The 27,775-nt window shown below is 36.1% G+C and overlaps 1 protein-coding gene across 1 annotated transcript; it reads left to right on the forward strand.

Annotated features, from left to right (window-relative positions):
- The first annotated feature begins 1,259 nt into the window (after nt 1-1,259).
- Nucleotides 1,260-27,775, forward strand: fah (fumarylacetoacetate hydrolase (fumarylacetoacetase)). The gene is made up of 14 exons (XM_081349684.1): nt 1,260-1,423; nt 1,947-2,057; nt 2,162-2,283; nt 2,987-3,036; nt 4,376-4,466; nt 16,624-16,721; nt 17,482-17,534; nt 18,028-18,127; nt 21,530-21,660; nt 23,996-24,071; nt 24,184-24,230; nt 26,020-26,121; nt 26,962-27,079; nt 27,237-27,775. Exons 1-14 carry the CDS (start codon nt 1,343-1,345, stop codon nt 27,308-27,310), a joined length of 1,254 nt encoding a protein of 417 aa, XP_081205810.1. The 5' UTR covers nt 1,260-1,342; the 3' UTR covers nt 27,311-27,775.

Here is a 27,775-nt window from a genome sequence, read left to right on the forward strand (position 1 = left end):
GTTGTTGTAAGACTGTTGCTTAAACTGCTGAAAAATCTTGCCTTTGGTTTTACGCTGCAGTGGTTTGCACATTGTGTAATATTGCCATTTAGTTTCTGACATTACGTTGAATATAATCATTACTACATCTGTGATTTCATTAGTAGCAATGGTACATCTTATCAGATGTAGATTATAAAACTTTTTTATAAAAGAAAAACAAAACCAGCATACGGAAAGGGTGAAATCATCTGCCAAAAAGTGTTTTAGTCTGAATGAATGGAATAGAAAAGTGTGAAACATGACAAATTGTAATGTAGTACTTACCGTGTGAATGCTGTAAATTATCATTTACATATTGCATGCGTCTGTATGATTTTCACACTATGCGTAACCCTGGCTTGTATTTATGAACCATGAAACCCTCCATTCCTAATACATTAGAAATGAAAAAAGTAATGATAACGTACATTCTGTGTTGGATGGGTGTGTATCAGTGTTGGGTAAGTTACTCCAAAAATTCTCTTTACATTTTCAACAGATTACTGTACTAAATAATCTCTCTAAAAAGTAGTGCCTTATTTACTAATTACTTTCTGAATCTGATATCAACCTCAACCAGTTGAACAATACAAGGATAGAAATGAAACTACTAAAAAAAAACTTTAAATAAAACGTTAGACAACACTGTTTTTAGGTTGTCATAAAAACAGTTAACCAAAAAGTATGTTCCTAGAACATACGGAATTTGGGAATAATTGACTGGGGCTTAATTAAAATTGTGAAATATGTCAAATTGTAATTCAATATTTGCTTGTAGGTGCTATAAATTATTATTTACATATTAGCCTTCAAGTATGATTTGCTTAACCCTGGCTTGTAATTGTAAACCTAAAAAGCAACCTATTTATAATTTTAGGAATTTAAATGAGTAAATAAAATAACAAGAATCTAAATTCAGTGTTGGATGGGTGTTTACTGTTTAGCCAATTCAGTCCATCAACAACAACAAAAAGAACTCTGCTACTTTCTTGAAACATTAGGTCGCCACATGAAAACCGCTTATGATAGCTAAAATGAACGTTCCTACAACATTAGTAATTATCTAAAAAAAAAAAAAAAAAATGAGAACCATACACTAACGTTGGGGTACCGTTCTGTGGTTGGTATTTTTCTGCTGAGTCACGTCGAATAGACGAAGAGGTCTTGACGTTGGGAGGATAGAAGTGGGCGTCTCTGATTGGCTCGCCGCTTCGACACGTGAGGCGGTAACTTTCATATGTCTCAACTGGGCATCTGGAAGAAGTTACTTGCGCTTTTGTTTACTCTGAGAAGTATTTCAGAGTACCATTGTAACTTCAAAATGTCTTTCGTAAAAGTTGAGGAGAAAAGTGACTTTTCTTATCACAATTTGCCTTACGGAGTTTTTTCCACGCCAGATAATGTAAGTACACAGTTTACTCAATCCCAAAAATGTCAGTATGTTTGGTCGAAACCGAATTGCTAAAGTCTTGTTATGCAATGAGAGTGTGTTTAACATTATAAAACTAAATTATTATACTTAGAATATTATTACTTGCACTTGCAATTCTGTGTGTGGACACAGTTTGTTTCAAGGGTCAAGGAACACACTGAAAATCAGGATTCAGAATCTAAAGTAAACCCTTTCTGTCAACAAAGCTTTATTTGGCATGCATTTTAAATATTGCCTAAGCATATATAGCATTTAAAGTATTAAAGCAGACAGTGCAAAATGATAATACCATTTGTGACCATGTAAACTCCTTTGCACACATTGCTTCCACAGAAGCACAAGATGCTCTTTGGAACATGCAGAAGAACATTATGATTGTTTTTTGTGCTGCTGTCATAAAAGCAATAGAAAACTAAAGACACTCTGAAATTCATGCAAAAATGTTCTAGTCACAAGATCCTTTATAACTTTATAACATATTTGGTTATAACAGCCCAGGCGCAAAATCGGCGTAGCCATTGGAGACCAAATTTTGGACCTTAGTGTTATCAAGCATCTTTTCAATGGACCAGCTCTTGGGCCCCACCAGGATGTTTTTGAACAGGTGAGCTTCATCAGTTTAGCTTTGTATTACATATTATGTGTTATTCCGCTTACACTTGTTTCTCCCATCCCCCCCCCCCCCCCGCCCCCCGCCCCCCATCAAAGCCCACACTCAATGCATTTATGGCTCTGGGTTATGACGCTTGGAGAGAAGCGAGAAAGTGCCTCCAGATGCTGCTGGCTGCAAATGAGTCCACGCTGCGTGATGACGTCAGTTTAAGAAGCAGGTAAATGTCCCTCCCACATTATGGAGTCCATTCGTCAGTGTACTTTTTATTGCATATTACTAAGTATGCACTGTATACTGCCTATAATTAAAAAAAAAAAACAGTACACATTATGCAGCAACATTAAACCTTTTAATTTGTAGATAAAACTACTACTTTTAAAGTAAAAGTAGATAAAACTACTACTTTTAAAGTAAGTAAAACTACTTTTAAAAAAGTAGATAAAATAAAAAAATTTATTTTATTTATTTGTATCATTATTTATTTTTATTTTGTTCATTTAACATTTATTTATTTAAATCAGGAGATGACCTTTAGAAGAGAAGCTGAAGAAATTTTCATTACGGCATTCATTATGGTGTGTGTGTGTGTGTGTGTGTGTGTGTGTGTGTGTGTGTGTGTGTGTGTGTGTGTGTGTGTGTGTGTGTGTGGTCTTGGTAAACCCTACATTAATAAAGATGGCAATATTTGAAATCTCTGAAATATGGGGACTTTTTTTCTGGTCCCCATGAGGCAAAAAACTTATAAATCATACAGAATGATGTTTTTTGAAAATGTAAAAAATGCAGAAAGTTTTCTGTGATGGGTAAGTTTAGAGTTATAGTGAAGGGATAGAATATACAGTTTGTACAGTATTAAAATCATTATTTCTATGTCCCTGTAAAACATGGAAACCCAACGTTTGTGATTTTGTGATCTCCAGGGCGTTTGTTCATCAGAGTTCAGCAGTGATGCATATCCCTGCTGAGATAGGTGAGTGTGATGGACTGTCTTATACTCAAACTTCATAGTTCCATATCATAGAACCATATTTCATCTATTACTCGTGTTTTATATCAACTCTGCTCCTCAATTAAGATTTAAAGTCGACATGAAATGCCTTTTGTAACTGTTTTACTTCAATTATCATTTGTATTTCAGAATAAAATAAAATAATCATCTAGAAAAAATGATGGGCGGGACATTATTTTCATTTATCCATTAATTAATCCACTAATTAATGGATCATCATGACATTCCAGAATTAAGTATGGTGGTGAAGAATTTAAAACAAAAGTGATCAGCCAAAAACTAAAGTTGTTTTAGAGGCAGAGCAAGTTATTGAAGACATTTTTTTTTTACTTTTGAAGAACATACACTCATGAATAATACATAATCAACACTTTCATGCTGACTCTGATGTTAAAACATTCTTAAACAGTCTTTGACTACTTTATGAATTGGATCGTTTAGGATGCATCATAAAACTAGTGTAATTTATGGTTATGTTCCATAATCACCACTAGAGTGCACTGTTCATTAACTATAGCTTTCAGAGCCTTTCAGAAGTCTTTTCTTTCTTGCACTATTTACGCATATAATTGTTTTGAGAGCACATTTAATTAATAAATAAGGACCGATAGCTGCAGATACATAGCCAAATTGAGTCCCATACAAGTCAAAGATCTAGTGATTCTTGAAGAGAGATCAGAAGTTTCTGGATATGGGAAATTTGGAACCTTTTGTGAAAGGTGGTTTCATAATGGCTTGATAAAGGAGTTGCAGGGATGGTTCATACAAACATTAAAAATTACTCATATATTTCATTCAGTGTAAATAATGAACTTTTTGTAAATTTTGTCCTGTCATTCCGACCCTGAATTATTTTCTTTCTTTCAAGAAACTTTCTTCCCCTGCACCGGAGCTCTCAAATCACTTTTAGGAACGTTTCATCAGAATTTGCATAATTTATACCACATGTCATTAGTTATCAATTGTCACGTGACCAATCACAAACCTAAAATTGTGAATGAGATTTAAGACCGCGAGGTGGCGATTATAATGGAATAACTCAAATAAATGGAAATTTCAGACGTAAGTATAAAATTCATTTTCTCACACAAAGCGATCATACATCTTTGAAAAAATTGATTAGTTATTAATAATTACTAAATAACATTTTCAGTGTAGTGCACCGAAAACAGGATTGAATTCTAACAGATACATGGGGGGACAAATTGTGATTTTTCACTCCTGTCACTACATGTATTTATTCCTCATTAACCCCCTTACTCATTTTCCATCATCTTTTATTCTCCCTTCTCTCCAACAGGCGACTACACAGACTTTTATTCATCAAAAGATCATGCCACCAACGTTGGAATAATGTTCCGTGGAAAAGAAAACGCCTTGATGCCCAACTGGTACGTGACAGGCCATTAATATTCCTCACCCTCTTAAATACTAACATCCGAAGCAATCGTGTAGCCGGAAACACAATCACATCATCACCAGCTCCTGCTGACTTCATATATTTCACTCATCTTTTGAGTTAGCGTTCGAGTTTTAAAGACCCAGCAAAGTTCCTGTAAGTTATTCCCACAAACAGTCTCCTTATTCTTTCCCAGCATACGCCTGTCAGGCTAAATAATGCACCTGCGTTTTTTCCAGCTCGCTGTGAAAAACGTATTTTAGCAATAACTCTTCCCTCCAAAACAGAACTGTATTTCTTGTCACATTTTCACTTACAAGGCCCAGAGAGGGGGTTATTCGCCTGGAGACAGAACAAGGACTCGTGTGGAAATGGAAAGTCAAGTCAAGTCAAGTCAAGTTTATTTATATAGCGCTTTTCACAACACAGGTTGTATCAAAGCAGCTTCACAGTAATAAATTAGAACAATACATCAATGTTTGTTTCTAGTGGAACGTCTACGTTCGGTAATGCTGATCAATAGTATCGTTGATTGATTAATTCAATTAAATATCCCCAAATATCCCCAACTGAGCAAGCCAAAGGCAACAGTGGCAAGGAACCGAAAAACTCCATCAGGTGACCTAATGGAGAAAAAAAAACCTTGGGAGAACCCGGGCTCAGTCGGGGGCCAGTTCTCCTCTGGCGTTTATGAACTAGAGGTCGGATTTAACTGTAGGATTAAAAGTATTATATGAATGCCTGGCTGAAGAGATGCGTCTTTAATCTAGTTTTAAACTGGGAGAGTGAGTCTGAGCAACGAACAGTATCCGGAAGACTATTCCAGAGTTTTGGTGCTAAATGTGAAAATGCTCTCCCTCCTTTGGTGGATCTGGATATCCTAGGTATGACCAAAAGCCTCGAATTTAGTGATCTTAAAGAGCGCGATGGATTATAGGGCGATAGAAGATCGGTTAAATAGACTGGAGCTAAGCCGTTTAGGGCTTTATAAGTCAGTAGCAATACCTTGTAATTAATACGGGACTTTATAGGTAACCAATGTAGGGATGATAAAATCGGTGTTATATGATCATATTTTCTTGATCTAGTTAGAACTCTAGCGGCGGCATTTTGGACTAACTGTAGCTTGTTTATTAAGGATGCAGGACAACCGGCTAATAACGCATTACAGTAATCTAGTCTCGAGGTCATGAATGCATGAACTAACTTTTCTGCGTCAGAAACTGATAGCATATTACGTAGCTTAGCAATATTTCTAAGGTGGAAAAAGGCTGTTCTTGTAACATATGAAATATGATTTTCAAAAGACAGGTTGCAGTCTAATATAACACCCAGGTCTTTTACTGTAGAGGATGAAGTAACAGGACATCCTACTATGTTAAAGTTGTATTGTGAGAGGTTTTGTGGGTGGTTTTTTGAACCGATAAGTAGTACCTCTGTCTTGTCTGGATTTAATAAAAGAAAATTATGCGTCATCCAATCTTTTATATCTTTAACACACTCTGTCAATTTGGATAATTTAGCGTTTTCATCTGGCCGTGATGAAATATAGATTTGAGTGTCATCAGCATAACAATGGAAACTAATTCCATGTTTCCTTATAATATTTCCAAGTGGCAGCATATATATTGAGAATAATAGAGGGCCTAACACAGATCCCTGCGGCACTCCATAGTTTACTGGAGTTATGATAGATTTTTCTCCATTTAAATAAACAAAATGGTAGCGGTCAGATAAATACGATCTAAACCAGCTTAATGCTTGTCCTTGAACACCAGTATAATTTTGTAGTCGATCTAAGAGTATTGTATGATCTATAGTATCGAACGCAGCACTAAGATCAAGTAAAACTAATATTGAGATACAGCCTTGGTCAGAAGCTAAAAGTAAATCATTTGTGATTTTAACGAGCGCAGTTTCAGTGCTATGATGCGGCCTGAATCCAGACTGAAACTTTTCATAGGTGTCATTTTCTTGTAAGAAAGAGCCCAGTTGAGCGGACACAACTTTTTCTAGTATTTTAGACATAAAAGGTAGATTTGAAATGGGTCTATAATTTACTAGATTATTCGGATCTAATTGTGGTTTCTTAATGAGAGGTTTTATAACTGCCAATTTAAATGTTCTTGGAACATGACCTAAAGATAAAGACGAGTTAATAATATTGAGGAGAGGCTCTTCCACTACAGGTAACACTTCTTTTAATAGTTTAGTTGGTATGGGATCTAATAAACATGTTGTTGTTTTAGAGGAAATGATAAATTCATTTAACTCTTTTTGTTCTATAGTTGAAAAGCACTGTAATTGTTCTTGCGGCGTGATAATTGAGGCTGAATTATAAGGCGCGATTGAGGATTGAACGTTTACAATTGTGGTTCTGATGTTTTCTATTTTCTCAGTGAAGAACTTCATGAAATCATTACTACTAAACTGTAATGGAATACTTTGTTCAGGAGACATCTGTTTATTTGTTAGTCTCGCCACGGTGTTAAATAAGAACTTAGGATTGTTATGGTTGTTTTCTATTAGTTTGCGTAGATGCTCAGCCCTGGCCGCTTTTAGGGCCTTTTTATAACGTGACATACTGTCTTTCCATGCGATTCTAAAGACCTCCAAGTTGGTTTGTTTCCATTTACGCTCTAAATTACGGGTTTCTCTCTTTAGAACACGCGTAGTACTGTTGTACCATGGTGCTTTACTTTTCTCTCTGACCTTTTTTAATCTAATGGGCGCAACAATATCCAATGATCCAGAGAGAATGGTGCTCATAGTGCTAGTTAATTCCTCAAGTTCATCTGTTTGTTTGGGTTCACTGAGCAGCTGAGACAGATCCGATAAGCTGTTTGAAAAATTATCTATGGTGGATGGAAGGATTGTTCTGCCTAATCGATAACGCGGCGCAGCATGATATATTACAGGAGTACGTAATATGCAAGTTACCATGTAATGGTCAGTGACATCGTCACTTTGTGGAATGATATCTATATCGGTTGGATCGGTTCCATGTGATATAATTAAATCGAGTGTATGATTAAATCGATGAGTCGGTCCGGTAATGTTTTGCTTGACCCCAAAGGAGTTTAATAAATCAGTAAACGCAGCCCCTAACGCATCATTTTGATTATCTACATGGATATTAAAGTCTCCAACAATTAATGCTTTATCGAAGTTAACTAATAGGTCTGAGAGAAAATCTGCAAACTCTTTTAGGAAATCAGCGTAAGGCCCAGGCGGTCTATATACGGTAGCCAAGGCTAGAGATAATAGGGATGTTTTTCTATCATCTAAGAGCGTAACATTTAGTACAAGTACTTCAAATGAAATAAACTTATAACCCGTTTTCTGAGTAACATTGAGAAAATCTCTATAGATTGTTGCAACACCGCCGCCACGACCATTCAGACGGGGCTCATGCTTATAGAAGTATCCAGGAGGAGTAGACTCATTTAAACCAAAATAATCATTTGGTTTAAGCCAGGTTTCAGTAAGGCAAAGTACATCGAAGCTATTATCTGTGACTATTTCATTTACAATAACTGCCTTAGGTGTGAGTGATCTAATGTTTAGAAGACCTAGCTTTAAAAATTGTTTTTGATTACCAATAGCAACATTTTCTGGTTTAATAACAATTAGATTTTTTCTAGATCCTGCAGTAGATTTATGATTTGATCTCACTAAACGAGGAATAGACACAGTTTCTATGCAATGTTCTACACTATTTATATCAGTTAAATTGGTGCAGCAGAGACTATGATTTGGACTTTTGTTTACTAGTCAAAAGGTATTTAACATTTTGGAGATGTTATCTGACAGAAGATCCGATCCGAATCTGCTTGGGTGTAAGCCATCAGCAGGGTAAAGCCTAGGACGCTCCCAAAACAGATTCCAATTATTTACAAAGAGAAGTTTCTGCTCATTGCACCATGACATTAACCATTCATTAAGCGCAAATAATCTACTAAACTTTTCATGACCTAGTCGGTACGTGGGAAGCGGTCCTGACACAATAATCGTTATATCAGGCGATGTGCTGCGTACCGTATCGATCAGATTCCTGAAGTCTTTCTTCAAAACTTCCGTCTGGCGCAGTCTGATGTCGGCCCCTCCCGCGTGCAGGACAACGGTTCCGACGCGCTCGTTCAGAATCTCGGGAACGTGAGCAGCGACTTCAGAAACACGAGCACCAGGAAAGCAGTGACTATGCACCTTACTTTTATTTAACGTAACGTGTACGTGTCGAACGATGGAATCGCCGATGATCACAGCATCGCGTTCTGTTTCGCGAAGAGGGGAGAAGCGGTTTTGTGTGGATATCTCGAAAACCGGGAGGGTCGGAGAGAGTTTTCTTGGTCTAGACCTGACTCGCGACTTCCGCTGCGGAAAAATCCAGGCTTCGTGATGGCATGTTGGAGCCGGAGTGAACGAGACCATGGCTGATCGCGACCTCGACGTTCGGGACCGATGTTGAGGAACGCACGGAGTAGACGAGGTCGGAGTCAGCGGGTTAGTAACATTAATCTCTGATTTGTGTGCCTCGGCGCGCGATGTTTCGAGAGTCAAACGGCGGTCTATCAGCTCGGCTTTTCTTACTAAAAGGTCGTGGATCTGTTTCTCAACAGCTTCCAGCTCAGACTGCACCGCGTGCAGCTCAAATGTGTCCTCACCTGCACCAAAAGGTAGACTACTTACATTTGATATATTCGCCATTTTAACAGATGGACAGTAAGTTACAACGACGCTACCAGTGGTGCTATCAATATTAATACTAATTTATGGCTTAAGTCTTGGATATAATCCGTCTTTTCAGTGGTACGGGTGTAGAGTAGACGCACGATAGGTGAAAAATGTTTGTTTGTAACTTAAATGAGTGCGGAGAAGACGCGTTCAGCCGTGATCCACGGACGTAACCTATAAGAGTATCCAGCGTTGGATCACAAGGCTTGAGACGCGTCTGCTCAACAATCCGCGTTATAACTATGAGGTGAGGAAAAGTAGAAAATGTTCGTTGTAAGTGAGTTTAAAGAGAAAACAAGAATTATAAATCAATCGATGGAGCTCCAAAGACAACAACGCGCTCAGACGCGACGCATGGGGAAGGGTTTTTTTTTTTCTTCAATTTCAGTCACCTACCTGAAGTTCCCCTCGGCTCAGTCAATCTGTCACTGGGACTTTTCAAACGCGAGACACTTCTTCAGGAAAAATTTTGAATTAGTCTGGAGGAAAATGTATAGTTCGTTTACAAACGCGGGCCTGAGCTGGGGTTTTGTTTTCTGGGTGATCTTTGGAGTAGGATGAAATGTACAAGGTCACCCAGAAGTGTAAATTCTGTCAATATTTACTCACCCTCAAGTCACTCCAAACCCGTTTGCTGGTCATTTTTTTCTGTGTAACAGAACAGATTTTTTTTTTATATTATTATTATTATTATTATTATTTTGCTCTTTTCCATACAGCAAACCGTGACTAAACTCAAAGGTGTCATTTTTCAGTTGAGGAGACATATATTATGCATTTATGTTGGTTTTGTGCTTTTGTTGTTTCTTGTGGGTCTAATACAGTGAAATGGTTGTTTACACTTGACATTACATTACAACTGAAACCATACAATACAATAATTTGGGGTGATTATCATACATAAAAAAACCTTATTAAATCCAAGTATTATCCTTAACTAGAAAGGTATAATCATTATTTTAAAAACCAAAAACAGGATTTGAATTTGAATTCACCTGCATTGAAAGTATATCTGACCATTTTTATTTTAAAAATGACATGACATTGAATATGTAGAGAATGCTTTTTTTAAGGAAGATTTTTATCTGGAAGCCTAAATGCATAATGTTTAAGTAACTAATGTGCTTTTACTCTGAAATGTAAAGAAGACTTTTATATAAGAATGTTTATTTATATGAAATGTGTGTGTAGTAAAAATAAAACACAACTGGTTCTGATTAGCTCAAATGTGAAGAATGAGATTTAAGAGCAGAGAGGATGATTTTCAGTTAACAGCTGATATTTATAAAACTTGCAATATATGAAACCATAAATGCATCAAATAATAAAACGTTGAAAACTACACAACACTGGGCAGTTTTTCTAGATAACTCTTAGCTCTTTTCCATTAAACAGATTATTTTACTTTACTTTCACGACCTATAGATGAGAGAGGTGTTGCTGGTCACATGTTGAGATTAGATAGTTACACTGTAAAACTTTTCACTGTAAATTTACAGTAAAATACTGGCAGCTGGGTTGCCAGCCACATACTGTATTTTTACAGAACTAGTACTGTAAACAGCATTTACAGTATTGTACTGTAAAACGTTGTACTGTAAATTTACAGTAAAATACTGGCAGCTGGTTTTCCAGCCACATACTGTATTTTTACAGAACTGGTACTGTAAACAGCATTTACAGTATTGTACTGTAAAACGTTGTACTGTAAATTTACAGTAAAATACTGGCAGCTGGGTTGCCAGCCACATACTGTATTTTTACAGCACTAGTACAGTAAACAGCATTTACAGTACTCCACTGTAATTACCAAATACAGTATATACCACATACTTTTACAATATTAAACTTGTCTACAGCAATAAATTGTATAGTAGTCACACTAGGAAAAAGAAAACAACATTTTCTGGGTTTTAAAACATTTATTTTGGTTAAAAGCAAAGATCAGAAAATTGCCTTCTGTGAACATGTTGGCTGAATTTGTTTTAAACATAAAATGCAATTTTAACATTTAACAACAAACAGGTAACACTTAGCACTTAATTAAAGGGATAGTTCACCCAAAAATTTAAATTAGCTCCTGATTTACTCACCCTCAAGTCATCCTAGGTCTATATGACATTCTTCTTTCAGACGAATACAATCAGAGATATATAAAAAAATGTCCTGGCTCTTCCAAGCTTTATAATGGCAGTGAATTGCTGTTTCTGTTTTGAAGTCCATACAAGTGCAAACGAAATCCCATTCAAAGTCTTCAAGTTTTCGCAGAAGTGAGGAAACCTGTAGGCTTTCAATGGTGTTCTTTTTTTGCACAACTTGGCCAGTTTTCTTTGAAGTTACTTGTCCTTTCTTTGTTTTTGATCCATGTTCAGGATTGATGTCAGGAAATCATCTAAAAGGCAGAAAAGAAAGGAAAAAAAACAATGAAATATTATGGACTGAGTTTATATATTTTGACAGAGAGACAGCACAAAAGATGTGTAAATAAAAAACAGATATCGGTTTTAACGACTAATCTGTTTGGATAAAACTGAACAACATGAAAAAAAATGCAATGTTGGATATTGTGATCAATAACTGATATTTTTTATTTTTTCTGCCCTGGTTAAAATACATCAACTCAATGTGTCTGTTTACATGTGCACTGTCAACTAACTAAACTTTTGGAAGTGGGGTTGCCAGATTTAAAGTTTTATTCTACAACTTTTAATATCATCCCCTCATCAGGTCCCATCAGAGTATCAGTGGAAAGGCAGTCATAGACTCTCAGTTTATATAGAGCACACATTACCAGATTCCAGCCCAAACCTTTGTGACAGAAATAATTTACTTTAATTGCAAGCCTTGTAATGTTTATTGCATACATGACTACATGATAATGTTAAACATGACATTTACCAGACTAAAATGCATGTTTGCCCCCTAAAATGAAAATTCTGTCATTATTGCTCACCCTTAAGACTTTCGTTCATCTTCGGAACACAAGTTAAGATATTTTTGATGAAATCTGGGAGGTTTCTGTCCCTCCATTGACATCAATGTCATTGCAACTGTCAAAGCCCAGAAAGGTGGTAAAAACATTGGTAAATAGAACATATAACTTCAGTGGTTCAACCTTAATATTATGAAGTGACGAGAATACTTTTTGTGCGCAAAATAACCCCATAATAACGACATTGTTGAATAATCTCTTCTTTTACATGTCATTCTCCTACACTGTTTTGTGAGGATGAGTGGGCCGGAGTGTACTAAAGGATAACTCTCAGCAAAATGCAACCTAGGGTCTTTTTGTTAATCTACCCGAGGCAAACTTTCGTTTAAAAGCATAATTAGGATGGAAACGCCACTTTTAAGTTTGACCGTTTTTTCGTTTTCGGTCAAATTGCCTTTTGAATGGGAGTGCTTGGGGCACGACTATGATAGCATTAAAAATCGCTATTTTTTAAAACACTAAAGGCCCGTTCACACCAAGGACGATAACTATAAAGATAACGATAAAGATATAATTCTAGAAATCGTTCTCCATATTAAAGAATAACAGAGTTCACACCACAACTATAACGATAAAGATATGAGGAACGATATCGTTGGGATCACTTTCAGAACGATTTTTTTTCCAGCTGTCGAACGATAAAACACTGACAGCCAATCAGAATCCATTCTAATTTAAAGGTCTCGCGCATTTAAAATGGATCTGGATCATCCGGGCGCGCGCGTGCTTAGAATAAAAAGTCCGTTATCGGTCGCTGGTGTGGACACATATATAGTTATCTTTATCGTTATCTTTATAGTTATCGTGCTTGGTGTGAACGGGCCTTAAGGAGGCTCGACACAACATGAAACTTTGCTCGAAGTATCACCAGGGGCTCTACACATGAACTCCAGCATTGAGAACATTGTTTGTGTACACAGACAGAATTTACCAAAAATAAAGATTTTGAACAACTCATGGAAGCTGTCCGCCTGCATTTTGAGAGAAAATAGTCGATCTAATAACTTTATTCTAGAGCTGCTGTTAAGCCAAAACAATCTATGTTACTGTAATTTCCTATTGTCACTGTAAAGCTGCTTTGAAACAATCTATATTGTTAAAAGCGCTATATAAATGAAGGTGACTTGACACTGTTTACACTACGTCAACAGCGTAGGAGAATGACGTGAAAGAGTAGAGATTGTGGAATAATGTCGTTATTTTGGGTTTTTTTGTGCACAAAAGGTATTGTCATCGCTTGATAATATTAAGGTTGCACCACTGTAGTTACATGGATTATTTAAACAATGTTTTTACTACCTTTCTGGGCCTTGAAAGTTGCAAAGACGTTTCTGTCTATGGCTGGTTCAGAAACGTCTCAGATTTCATCAAAAATATCTTCATTTGTGTTCTGAAGATTAACAAAGGTCTTACAGGTTTGGAACAACATGAGGGTGAGGAATTAATGATAGAATTTTCACTAATCCTTCAACTGAAAACAACTTGCACTGACATATCTTAAATATGTGACTGCCACTGTTTTGTCTCAAGATGCTCACCAGCAATGTTTTTTTTATTAGACATTTTTATAAAAGCTGCTTAAATACCCTAATTTTATTAAGGCCTAGACCTGTCTTAAAGGGTTAGTTCACCCAAAAATGAAAATTATGTCATTAATGACTCACCCTCATGTCACTCCAAACCCGTAAGACCTCCGTTTCTCTTCTGAAGACATCTTAAGATATTTTAGATTTATTCCGAGAGCTTTCTGTCCCTCCATTGTAAGTCAATGGACGTGTCACTGTTCTTGTCCATAAAGGTAATAAAGACATCATCAAAGTAGTCCATGTGACATCAGTGGGTTATTTAGAATGTTTTGAAGCATCGAAAATACATTTTGGTCCAAAATTAACAAAAAATTACAACTTTATTCAACATTGTATTCTCTTCCGGTCTGTTTTCCATCCGCGTTCACGAGTCCACATTGACGCACCAGATAACACGCCAGCAGCGTCTTACGTCAGCAGCGTCAATGTGGACTCGTGAACGCGGATGGAAAACAGACCGGAAGAGAATACAATGTTGAATAAAGTCGTAGTTTTTGTTAATTTTGGACCAAAATGTATTTTCGATGCTTCAAAACATTCTAAATAACCCACTGATGTCACATGGACTACTTTGATGATGTCTTTTTTACCTTTATTGACGTGAACAGTGACACATCCATTGACTTACAATGGAAGGACAGAAAGCTCTCGGAATAAATCAAAAATATCTTAAGATGTCTTCAGAAGAGAAACAGAGGTCTTACGGGTTTGGAGTGACATGAGGGTGAGTCATTAATGACATAATTTTCATTTTTGGGTGAACTAACCCTTTAAGCTAAGCCCAGTATGGAAACCATGGCCATATTTTTCATACCAGTAGTCAGCTTAATAAATACTGTCAAGACAAGTCACAATTCAGTCTAATATTTTTATGAATGGCAAATATGCTAATGACAAACCTCTGAACAAACTCAAGGTGCTGCCTCTTCCTGTACTGCAAGCTGAAGTTATAGGAGGAGGCAAACAGCGCTGCCAGGCCAGTGATGAAGATAGGCTGTGATCCTTTCCACACACACCTTGACCTTCCAAACGTAATGTCCAGCACTGGTTGCTTAGAGATTGACCTGTAATTGAAAAAAATAAAATAAAATGAATTAATAAATAATATAAATAATTAAAATAACTATTGTGTGTTCCACTGTGTTTTGATGTAGTTGTCTATCTATTCATAGTTCTATAAATACAAATTTTCACCTAAAATTTCAAATTGATTAGGGTTAGAACACTAAAACGCACTGCCATATTATTTTGCTTGTTTTAAGCATAAACTCACAAAATTTTTACTTATTCTTATAGAAAACAAGACAATTTTTACTTGTCAATTAAATGCTTCTTCATGTAAGAATTTTAGATATCTGGACTGGAAACAAGAAAAAAACACTAATTAAGAAAAACATATTTTGCAGTGGAGTGAGTAAATGATGGCTTTTCATTTTAGGTTTAAACTACCCTCTAAGTTTACATACCAGGAAATAAGGCGTGGACTCTCTGGCAAATGTAGATTGCTGGACATCAGGTTGCAAATTCCTGAAACATTTTTTTAAAAGGACAGCACAACCATGATCAACAGAACCAAAACATAAAACATATTACAGATTAATGAGATTTGTTGAATATCATCTACTTATCTGCTTGAAGGATAACACCGTCTAACTTCTCTTTGAATTGTTAGTTGTAGGACCATGGCATGGCAATCAGGAATACTACATTTGAAAACAGCATTAGGAACATGGATTTTCTTGTGCTAGCAAAATTCTGACAACGATTCAAAAGCACGATCACAGAACTGACAGCATTTGATAGCATTTTTTTTTACCACATAGACTGTAACACTAAGTTACTTAAAAGCACTTACATTAGCACTGCACCGTCATCGATTACAAAGCCTGAAACGAAAAATATATATATCAAAAGCAGGTCATGCAAATAACATAGTATATGTTGCCTATTGTGTGAAATATCGAAGTTAACGTTACTTGATAAACAGATCGAACAGAGTTGATCGCAAAATCAAACCAAATAATCATTTGTGAAAACAATGTAGAAATGCGAACGCAAAAAAAACCCAAAATATATTGGCTTACCGTATCACTCAGTTGAATAATTTTCCATCTTCTCAAACTCTAAATACCACTAATCGCCACAGGCGCAGGTTATTCAGATGACAAATTCTTCCATCCGTCTTCATGTAACTTAGCACGTTAATGTCGCCCATTTTCTGCTGCGTCAGAGGCAACTAATGTTTGAAACACGAACCGAAGCTCACAAAAGCTTAAAAATTGCTCACAGATTCGCAGACACGTTTATCTTGTTAACAGGAATGATTATTCTGTTCAGTTGAATCCCGCTGACAAATCAAGTTTGCCTGTAGTAGCTACTGTCGGCTCGCGTCACATTTGAACTGAATTGAGCGCGAAAGAAATCAATCCCACAATGCAGTGCTTTTACAGTATGATACTGTATTACGAATTTATCGGGTTGAAAACAGAAATGGGCTGTATATTTACAGCTGTTCTGTAAAATATACAGCCTAATACTGTATTATGGAAATACAGTACAATTCTGTAGGAAATTCGCTGTAAATTTACAGTAAAGTTTTACAGTGTACATGATGAAGAGAAAGAATGGTTATATAGTTCACCCAAAAAGAAGATTTTTTGAAAAATGTCTCAAAGTTTTTTTGTTTTTTTGTTTTCATACACTGAAAGTCAAAATTCTTCATAATATTTTCTTTTGTGTTCTGGAGAGCGAAGAAAGTCATACAGTTTTGTATTGGAACAAAAGAAAGATTATGTTGTGTCGTGTTAATGGGAATGACATATTATCCTGTCCTGTAGGCTGAGACTGCCAGTGGGGTATCATGGGAGAGCTTCCTCTGTGGTGGTCTCTGGAACACCAATCAGAAGACCTCAAGGACAGATGAGACCAGATGCAGGTAAACAAAAGACATTGGACAAGCTGTGGACTTGTTAACAGAAGTTATTCACCTGTAAAGTAGCTTAGAATTGTTACAATTGCAAATAAAATGCATGGGTTTTCTTTGATTGCATATTAAAATTCCATTAAAAATCTTCACAATGATTTTTTTTTTTAATTGGTCCTAAGTTACCCAGCTAACAGGGAACATTCTCAGAACTTTGGCTAACGTTCTGGCAAGATTCTCTTAAAGTTCTGAATTTTCTTTTTTCAGTTATGTTAATAGAATGTTCGTTCAAAATTATCTGGACATTAATAATGATCTCAAAACATTAGCACAAAAACAGTTTTCTTTGCAAAATATTTTGAGTCTATTTTTGCAGTTAAATGTAAATTGAAGTATTCTCTGTTTGAATAATGTGTTGTGTATTAACATACAGCACACTCAGCACATTAACAAAACACAATATGTGCATTTTTTTTATTTGCTTCATAGACATCATAGCAATGATTAATGGCATCATGTTTTATGAAGAACCTCCACGTGGATGATTGGGCTGTTTTGATATTTTCACTTACGTTAAATGATTGCTTTCATTGGTCAGCAAACCCGTGCCGTTCATTATTACAGCCTCACTTGAGAACTGATCTGACATGTTTAAGTGAGAGCTATAAATTTTAGGTAAATTCAGTCTGTAATGAACTCTGCTGATTTATCCATTAAAACAGGTGTAAATCTGTTTGTTTCATAACTATATGTCTCTATCAATCTATTTCAGCTCAGCCACCCATCTTTGGACCTAGCAAACAGCTGGATATAGAGTTAGAGATGGTGAGTAAATGTTTTATGTGATATAGTTCATTAGTTTATTAGTTGAGCATGTTATCACAAGTTCTTGCTGATTCAGTCCTGTGCAGGAATTACTTATATAGATCTCATTCCTTCCCCCATTGTTCATATAAACAAGGCACATAATCTCAGGAGAAATGTCTTTACAATGAAAGTACTTTCAGTGGAAATGTTCCCTAAATGGCACTCAATTTATTGATTTCTCCTTGCAGGTCTCAGTGCTTTGCAGCTGATGTTCGATATGCACTATATTGTATTTGCTCTGAAATGGCTCTAACTGATTTTCTATGCAACAATGAAAAATTTGAAAATTGTTTTTCAAACTTGTATACACATTGCACCAGGTTTGGTGTTTTTCCTGTTACTTTTCCCCCTCTTAAATATAGTCTACAGTGACTTTGCGATATTTATTTTCATGTGGTGCAATATCTTATGCAAGTTTTAGTCTTATGGATATTTTTGCGTTGTTTTTCAGGCGTTCTTTGTGGGAAAAGGGAACAATCTGGGAGAGCCCATCCCAGTTGAGAAGGCTCACGAGCACATCTTCGGCATGGTGCTTATGAACGACTGGAGTGGTGAGAACCAACAATATGTTGTCTTCTGCAATACATATTCTCCCTCATCATCTTATATGATTTTATATAAGCTTAAAGTGCTCCATTTATGCTTTTTCTGTTATTAACTTTGATGCAGTGTGGAATACAGCTGTTTGTGAATGTAAAAGGTCTGCAAAGTTTCAAATGTCAAAGTGCAAAATAAATGGAGTTAGATCCTCCCAAAAGAATGGACCGATTCTGAACTAGCTGAAAGGAGTCGAGTAATTGATTACAGAAAACATTTTTGGGTGAACAATCTCTTTAATGCCAGCCTATAGTTTTGGTTTTCATTAGATGCCCTCGAATAACATGTACTTTGACCCGCCCTCAAACACTAGTTGTACCTGAGGCTTGGAAGATTTTGGTTCATGTTTTCAACATGTCAAGAAGACGCTGGTTTCTGATCTGCAAGAAGATATGCACTTTGCATGCACTTCCAAAGGATAATTACTCGCACTCGAATTGATATGGTAAAACAGACGCCACCGTTACTCATTATCGCTGTGCATCAGCTGAAATTCAGATACCAATCACAACAGACAGGGCCATCTGACCAATCAGAGTAGAGTAGGTTTGTGGAAAGGAGGGGTGATGCTGCATTTTATATCATGAGAAAATGAAAAAAAAGTGTTGGTAAGACATCATTTTGATGGTCGCTTTTGAACGTAATATCTGCTAAATCTTTTTTTTTTTTTTTTTGTGATGGTCCTCCAACAGGCATTCTACTGACTAAGTAAAGTTGCAACTACATGTTGCATGTTGGAGACTTTAAAATAGCATAGTAGGGCCACTTTAAAGGAAAGGTTTCCCCCCAAAAATGAAAGTTTTGCCATCATTTACTTAATTTTCCCAATAATAATTTAATACCAGACTGAAATTATATAATAATATCAAAGTGAAATGTAAGGCAGAATGTCTGAGTTGTAAACAGAACTGGATGATGATATAAGGACAAAAAGAACCCTACAAATATCATAAAGATGGAATCAGTATGAGATTACAGGATGTAATTACCACAGTCTCGAGATGACAACACGTGATGCTGTATTCTGAGCTGTTCCACATCTTCAGACTGAGAATTATGCATTTCTATGGCAAAACTATCAGCACCTAAATGAATCTTCAGCGGTCAGGTGGTGCAAGTAGGAGCTCTCAGAAATTTCCCATCTTACAAGCGAGGTCATCAAGTTTAAATCTCGTAATTTTGGTATTACAACATTGCATAAATGCACCTATATTCCAAATCGTCTGATGCCAGATGACAGCTTTGTATGAAAAATAGCAAAAGAGATTTGAGAGTGACTGAAAAACAGGATAAAATTCCATACAACAGTATTATCATGCACTGTACTTGTATTAAGGACTCTTGTAGAGAAGTTCCTATGTCATAAAACCATATTGGTACTACTTGACAATCTGACAACCCCTATCTCTTCCCAAACCTACAATGGTTCCTTCTTGAGAACACTAAACACATTGCATTTTTATGAGCCGTTGAGCAGATTTAGAAGATGAGAAACACTTTTAGGCTGAGAAGGCACTGGGTGATGCTTGGTGAAGCACGCATACGTCCATTTACACTGCAGCTGCTTAGCTGTTAAGTTTCCATTCACAGAGTATACTGTGTTTTGTAGCAGAGTGAGTAAAACACAAGTCTTTTGACTTTGTAATGGGGAATTTGTACCAATTGTATTGCATTTTTGTGCAGTGAATATTGGCTGACATGTCACTATGAAAGCATTAAAATCACAAGATGTTTGGAAATCAAATTTGCCCATTTTCAGGATATTTTTATTTACTTTTTTATATTTGCTTTTATTTTGCACATGCATTACCGAATGTTTCTGCTCTGTTGCAAAACAGTGAACTATTGTTAGAAAACTGCTCTGAGACTTGGTGAAAGATCCAAATGCAGCTTTATTTCAGGATAATCCATAAGAATAGTCAAGCACAGGCAAATGGTAAAAAACATACTGTAGTCAAAATAATCCAAGAAACAGGCAAACAGGGCAATCCAGGACACAGGCAGAAGCTCAAAACCAAAGGACAGGAATCCAAAGTACAAGTGCTCAGAAATGTGCTTTGAAATTTAATTTTTCATTAATTTTTTTTTTTTTTTATACCAAAATGCATCAATAAGTTGTGCATTTTAGTTGCAGTTTAAAAATGTATTAGTGCATTTTTAATGATAGTCTCAGGAATGCTGAAGACTTTTTATACTGCTTCATTCCAGATTTTACCTTACATTCAGTGGGTTTTTTTTTCTTCTTGCATTTCGTTTTTAGAAAACCTTCATTTCATCGCCAAAGTTACTTCCTCATCTGCAGCGAGCATTCCTTAGAAATGCTACCTGTCTTCTAGTGAGATTCTGTCAGAATTATGCAGAGGGTAGATATCTGTATTTTATATGAGTACAGCTCAGAATATTTTGTCCTGTTGTTTGGAACAGATACTAGAAACGGTCTGTGTACATGCAGATGCAATGACGTCTTGATGGTGCGTATTACTGTCTCTTTGGCATCTGTTCTGCATAAGGCCATGAAAAATACTCTGATGCATCAATCTGGATGGGATTTCTGGGCTGTATCAATTTCAGATATATGAATGGATTTGAAAAGCAATGAATAAATAAAGAACTGACACAGTAAAGAATATCAGTGTCGTGAGGCGGCAGACTTTATGAAAGCTTGCGGGATATAAATTTAATAATATTGCTCAATGCAATCTAATTTAATTTTCTGGACAAAAGCTTTATAAGACTTACTTTGCTAAGAAATTGTGGGTTGTATAAATAAATTATATTGCACTATAATGCATTATGGTGAAATGCGAGAAATTATGCTGCAGCATATTATTCCTTAAACAAATAAAATGTAGTTTATCACTAAGATAAGGCTCTTATGCTGTGCTGCAAAAACTCTGTGAACTACATGGGCAGCATTTTAAGCGATCATATATGCACACATATGCCTATGTAGGCTGTAGATGGCAAGGCAGTTCACTAGGTTTTGGAACACAGTTCCATGATTGTGCCTCATTAGGGATATGTACAGTGAATAATTACATTTTATATGAAGAAACTAATTGAATGTAGTCGAGTAAGAGGAAATGCATACCCGTATTTAGGCAAGAAGCAGAAGAGATAAAGTTTAAAGAGAGAGTAGTGAGAAGCCTGTGTGCATGATCATTTCACTATACAAAAAGGGCATACAGGTTTCAAATGTAAATGCATCTAGTTGTTCAGGAGACCAAATAATATTTTTGCAGTTTTTGAAGAAAGTTTGAGTGGTGTTTTTCCCTGCAAACCTCACTTCCACAATGCCAGTGCATGATTTGTATAGATTTCTTTGCTGCAGTGTCTTTTTCTCTCTGTTGTTGCAGCTCGGGATATCCAGGCTTGGGAATACGTTCCATTAGGTCCATTCCTGGGCAAGAATTTCGGGACCACCATCTCTCCCTGGGTTGTTCCCATGGAAGCACTGATGCCCTTTGTTGAACCCAATCCTGTCCAGGTAAATTGGGTTAATTGTATAAATATTCTGATAATGAAATGACACAGTAAATTCAGACAGTTATTTGTTAAAATGAGTAAAAAAAAAAAAAAAATGTATAACTCTGATGTGCATGCACAATACATTGGCTTGTTTTTTGGCCAAGATTTTAGTACAGATGTATAAGGGCCATACCATCAACATAATTTTCATATAAATGCTGTTCTTTTGAACCTTCTATTCAGCGAAGAATCCTGAAAAGAATGTATTACAGTTTTCACAAAATATTAAGCAGCGCAACTGTTTTCAACTTTCCTAACAAAAATAATTGTTTCTTGAGCAGCAAATCATATTAGAATGATTTCTTGATCATCTGACCCTAAAGACTAAAGATGTTGAAAATTCAGATTTGAGTTAACTTTTTAAAATATATTTGAATAGAAAACAGTTATTTTAAATTGTACTAATAATTCACAATATTTCTGTTTTTACTGTATTTTTTATATACAAAAGATTCTTGGTGAGCATCCTTCTTTCAAAAATGAAAACCTTTACAAAAAGCCTTATAAGTGACTGATTTGGATCTCTCTACATAGGCAACAGCCCTGTGTCACGCAAACTGCCCTTCTTCATGCAAAATGGATGGGTGTCTTTAAAAGGCAGCATAATTATGTTTACACTTGGTAGCAGCCCTTTGCGATCATGCTTGTGTTGCCTTTGAAATGCTGCCTACATAGGCTTTGGACAAAGTACCCGATTAGCACCTTAGGAAGGGCCATTGCAAACCCATTATCTTTAAAAATGATACTCATAGTTTGAATTTATTCAACTTTCCAGTCCTGTTACAGCTCTGAGGAACGGACACGTTATCATCACAGACGTCAGAGTACAGACTTTGCATATAAGCGGGAAATGAGACGTGCGAAAGGCCATTTGAGTTAACTACTTTTTTCTTTCTGTAAAAAAACAAACCACTATAAGCGAAAGAGGCAAAAGCACATCTTTATTCTCTTTTATGCATTCATTTGTTAGATCAGTGATTCTCAATCGGTGGGTCGCCACCCAAAAATGGCTTGCAGGTCTGTTCTGATGCTTAATTTCTAATGCCGTTATTTTTAGGAGTTCAACATGGACTTTTTAACAGCAAATATTTTTTACAAAGACATTCTCCTTTTCCTGTATAAGGATGTAGTTTCAGCATCTACAAGCAGGGCTATCTATTCTGGACCAAGCAAACCAGACAAAACCTTGACCTCTTGATGCAAACATTGAATTCAGATGAGTCTCCATATATTGGCCAGGATGTGTACTTACATCTTTTCTCGATTGCTTAAACACATTGCTTAAACACATTTCTTGAAACTATGCCTCATATTCTCAAAACAGTAAACACAAATCCATAACGTGTCACCCAGTTCCCCAAACATCCTATTTTCAGGTCAAAATGAAGCTCTACACTTAAAACCATTCACTCTTGCTGAAAAACCAAATGTCTTTGCCCTCAGATATCACACACAAGCCCTCACAAACACACACACTACAACATAGTCTCACACACTGGTGCAATAAATTCAAAAAAACATTTCCAAAACTGGTAAGTTATGTTGCTTGTGGTCCAGCCTTCTCCCGGAAGGTTCTTATGATCGATGCAACGGTGAAGCGACTCAAGTTTGGCCTTACTCATAGCCCAGCCTCCCTCATAGTCATACCATGGACAAAGACATGGGCAACTAGAGTGGCATGAATTTCATCCAAGACTTGTCTCCTTGCCCTTGCCCTTCACCCTCCTCCTCCTCCTCCTCCTCCTCCTCCTCCTCCTCCTCCACTCCAGTGTCCTTGACCTCTTCCTTCATGTCTTTCTGGATCCATTGTTCCAAAACTGAATGAACTGACTCTGGCCCTTTTATCTAAATTGAAGTTTCTGATTGGTGTGTGATCAATTTTGACTCTTTGTGTTTCCACTTGGTTAATTGTGTGCTAATTTAGCTGAAGCTGTGCTGACTTGAGTGAACAATATTGAATGCTAGTGCTTCAGGTCACGTGACATGCCAGTGGCAGCTCCTGCCAGCCAGCTGAAGATTGAACCCCTGCTGCAACATGGTGTAGGCAATGAGAAATGAAGGGATTTGTGTGTAGACTTTTGCAGTGACAGTTCACTAAATCTGACTCGTGTCAAAACAGGGGAATAGTGTTTATAGTTTAGGGAAATGGGTGTGCTTTTTGATAAATGGCGTTATGGTTTTGAAATTTTAGTTCAAAAGCCTGGTTATAGTGTTTAAGCAATCAAGAAGAACTGTAATGTTTGGTTTTCTAATGTTTTTTATTTTGTTATTTTTTTATATTTATATAATTTTAGGACCCTGTGCCTCTTCCATACTTATGTCACGATGACCCCTACATGTTCAATATCAACCTCTTTGTCACTGTGAAAGGTATACGTACTTTTATCTGTAACATCTGTCTGTCATTGTGCTTCTTTTGCACACTTTTTATCTTTAAGTGCTCAGTCTCGTTTTCTTCCTCATGTATTTCTCATCTGGTCAGGTGAGGAGATGCAAGAGGCCGCCACCATTTGCAAGTCTAATTTTAAGGTAAGAGATGTTTTGCATTTGTTTTGCGTTTATACGTTGCTGTTTCAAGAGTAACAAACTCATACTGACAAGTATGGATGCACCATTACCACTTTTTCCTGAAGGCCAATACCAATACTTTTAATTTAGTACTTGCCTATACCGATACCTGTATATTTATTGCATTTGTAACTTTTAATTATATTAGGTAGAGAAAGCAAAATAATATGAATCATTTTCATTGGTTTAATTTTTGTTTAGCAAATAAAGTTATTTTCATGCTTAATTATGCCTGTTAAAAGGTATTGTACATGCTTCTGTTACTTTCACTGTTCATTCTATTGCTCTATTATATTTTATCTTTCATTTAATAGCACAGCACGTATTAAGAGCTGCTTCAGCAGGGTTCAGTGCTAAGGATTTTTTTTCTACTGGCTAGGAAACTCGCCAATACGGGCGTTTTTACATAATTTTGTGTGAATTCGTCAGTTCAAACGACAGTAGATGTGAAAGAGAATTCAATTAAGTATTCAAGAACTTTCTGAGACACGGCTTTCTGGGTGCGTGCTTCAGATGTGTGCACTCACTATTACAGGACAACTTCTTGTCCTGTAATAATATAGAGAATCACTCGTTATACATAAATCACGTAACAATTCACGTTTTTACTTACATACATGATTTAGTTTTAATCCTAATGACACGTGTGCTAAGTGAGTGATCAGCAATAAAGAGCAAGTAACAGAAGTGCGTACACTCTCTCTCTCTTTCTTTACCGTCAGTTAATGTTAGTAATATGTGATTAAAAAAAAAAAAACCTTTCCAGCGATTTCTGTAAAAAAAGGGATGCGCTCGAAAAACTTGTGGGTCTATGTCGCTGTGTGCTTAATCCACTCCACGTGTTTCGCTTATCAGCTTGTTCACAGCAGCTACATACAGTAGGCGTAAATATTTAATTTGTTTACCATTCTATTTATTCGATACATTTAGTTCATAGACATCCTTCTCTGATATATCAATTCTGCTCTCTGTTTGCTCTTTTGTCTGTGTTTCTTTGTCACAAGCACCATACTCTACACGCTGTGTTATATCAGTTGTTGGTTGGTGTTGGAGTACGAGTATTGTACACAAGTGCAGTATCGGACCCTACTGCATCCTTACTGACAAGTGACAAGTTACTCTTACTGTAACCATATGATTATACATGAATTTCCCTGGAAAAACTCCAGCACAAGCCAGATGAAAAAGAAAATGCGTAGAGTAATGGCAATGAAAATTATACTACACAAATATTCTGACTGGTTGGCCAACATATTGTAAGCATGTTGCCATGCTGGGACAAGAAACAGCAAAGTACTGAAAACGTGGGTCAGAAAATATTTTAGCATTTTTATTTGATCACCCTTTGAACCCTTTAGAGATTATTTTTATCCCAACTGGGATTGTTTTTGGTGTCTTTGTCTTTCCATAAATACATCTGTGTATGTGTGGTTTTGCATCTGTTTGCCTCGCCATAAATGGCCCTGTGCAAGATTTGCAACTTTGCACCATTGCCTGATTTGCATAACTCCATTAGTGAATCAGGCATTAAAGCAACACAGGCTGTGCAGTGCAAATAAACAAAGCAATTCATTCTTAGTGAACCCCGCCTCTATCTCAGCGCCTGCTCCGTGTGTTATCAGTTCTGGGAAAAACCCATTCCGTTGCAGAAGACAGAAGAGATTACGCCATTCTTTCACATACAGAGAAAGACATTTTCTCTATTTGTAATAGACACCAGCTGCTTGTAATGTGTTGTGGTTCTTCACAGTACATGTACTGGTCCATGAAACAGCAGCTGGCACACCACACAGTCAACGGCTGCAACGTCAGAGCGGGCGACCTGCTGGCATCTGGCACCATCAGTGGACCGGTACGCGTGTGTGTGCAAGCATGTCATTGATATAGAGTATATTAAAGAAACAGTTCACTCGAATAGAAAGTCTGCTGTCTCATGATGGGCCTAAAGAGACAAATTTGTTATGTTCTGACCTTAAATTTCAAGTAGACATACTTGAAACCACATTTACATATTTATTTTATTTCAGTCTGTTAAATTAGTAACTTTTATGCAATAATTCACTTTTAATTATTCAATTTAAATCTAATTATTTATAATAATTTTAAATACACAACTATTTATTAATTTCAATAACTGCACATTGACACCACATTCATATTTAGTTTTATTTAAATGTTATATTAGTAAATTGTATAATAATTAACTTTAATTATTAAATTGAACTATAATTATTCATAATAATTTAAAAAATGTTAATTAAAGTAACTACACTGGAGACAACAGTTATATTTTCTTTATTTTGATATGTTATATTCAGTAAATAATATAATAATTGACAATAATTATTAAATGTAATTATATTTATTAATAATACATCTCATTTCAATCTGTTAAATTCAGTAAATAATATAATAATTAACTAATTATATTTTTTTCTATAATTATTGATTATAATAATACAACTGAAATAAACTGTAAGACATATTTATGTTTTAGATTATTTCAATCTTTTAAATTTAGTAAATAATATAACTTAACTTATGTAACTTTAATTATTCATTTTAACTATAATTGTTTATAATAGTAATATGTCAAGCTTATTTGTTTTCTGAAAGAAAAAATAAACTAACTAGTATATTTCTGCACAGAGCTGTATTATACAGTACTGACACTGTGTTTGTGTGCACAAAGGATCCAGAGAGTTTTGGCTCTATGCTGGAGCTCTCATGGAGAGGATCCAAGACTATTGACCTCGGCAATGGAGAGACAAGGACCTTTTTGAAGGATGGAGACGAGGTCACTCTCTCAGGTGGGCTTTTAGAGTCTGTTTGCATGTGCATGTTTGAGGGTTTCTGTCACATCGTTTTTACCTGTTGTTGAGTTGGAGAGCTGTAAGTTGATAGAAATATTGTGATCCCTCCCTATTGCTCTTTGCTAAAGGATATGAACTCTCTCTCTCTGTGCAGGTTATTGTGAGGGCAGTGGCTATAGAGTGGGATTCGGTCTGTGTGAGGGGAAGATCCTTCCTGCTCTGCAATAGTGAAGCACCTCTCTTGCTGTCCCTCCCTACTGTAAGCCAGACAAAACACATGGCATCTATAGTATTATTCATCTTCTAGTATTCATAACCTGTTTAAAACCTATTTAAAGGTCTTTAGGGCTTTTAAAAATTACGTAAAACTCTTTTTACACCTGTAATCTGGTGAATTTCTGGGTGAAACAGGATCCATTAAGAAAAAATGCAGGACGGGACTTGATTTTGTCCATCGGAACTGGTTGGATTGTGAAAAGTGGGTGTTAAATATCACAATGAAGGAGCTGAAATGTATAAGTGATTGTCAAACGTTTTCTTTAGATAGCTTTTGTGATCTTGAGAAAATGATGGAAAAGCAGTCTTCATGGGCTTTAAAGCAATTCAGCTTGTTACTGCAGAAATGACACACATGAAATGGTTTGTTATTCTGTGTTATTGAAAAATAATTCAATAAAGTTACTGATTCCTTTT

This window comes from Scardinius erythrophthalmus, assembly GCF_964197995.2.
Source record: "Scardinius erythrophthalmus genome assembly, chromosome: 2".
Lineage (NCBI taxonomy): Eukaryota > Metazoa > Chordata > Actinopteri > Cypriniformes > Leuciscidae > Scardinius > Scardinius erythrophthalmus.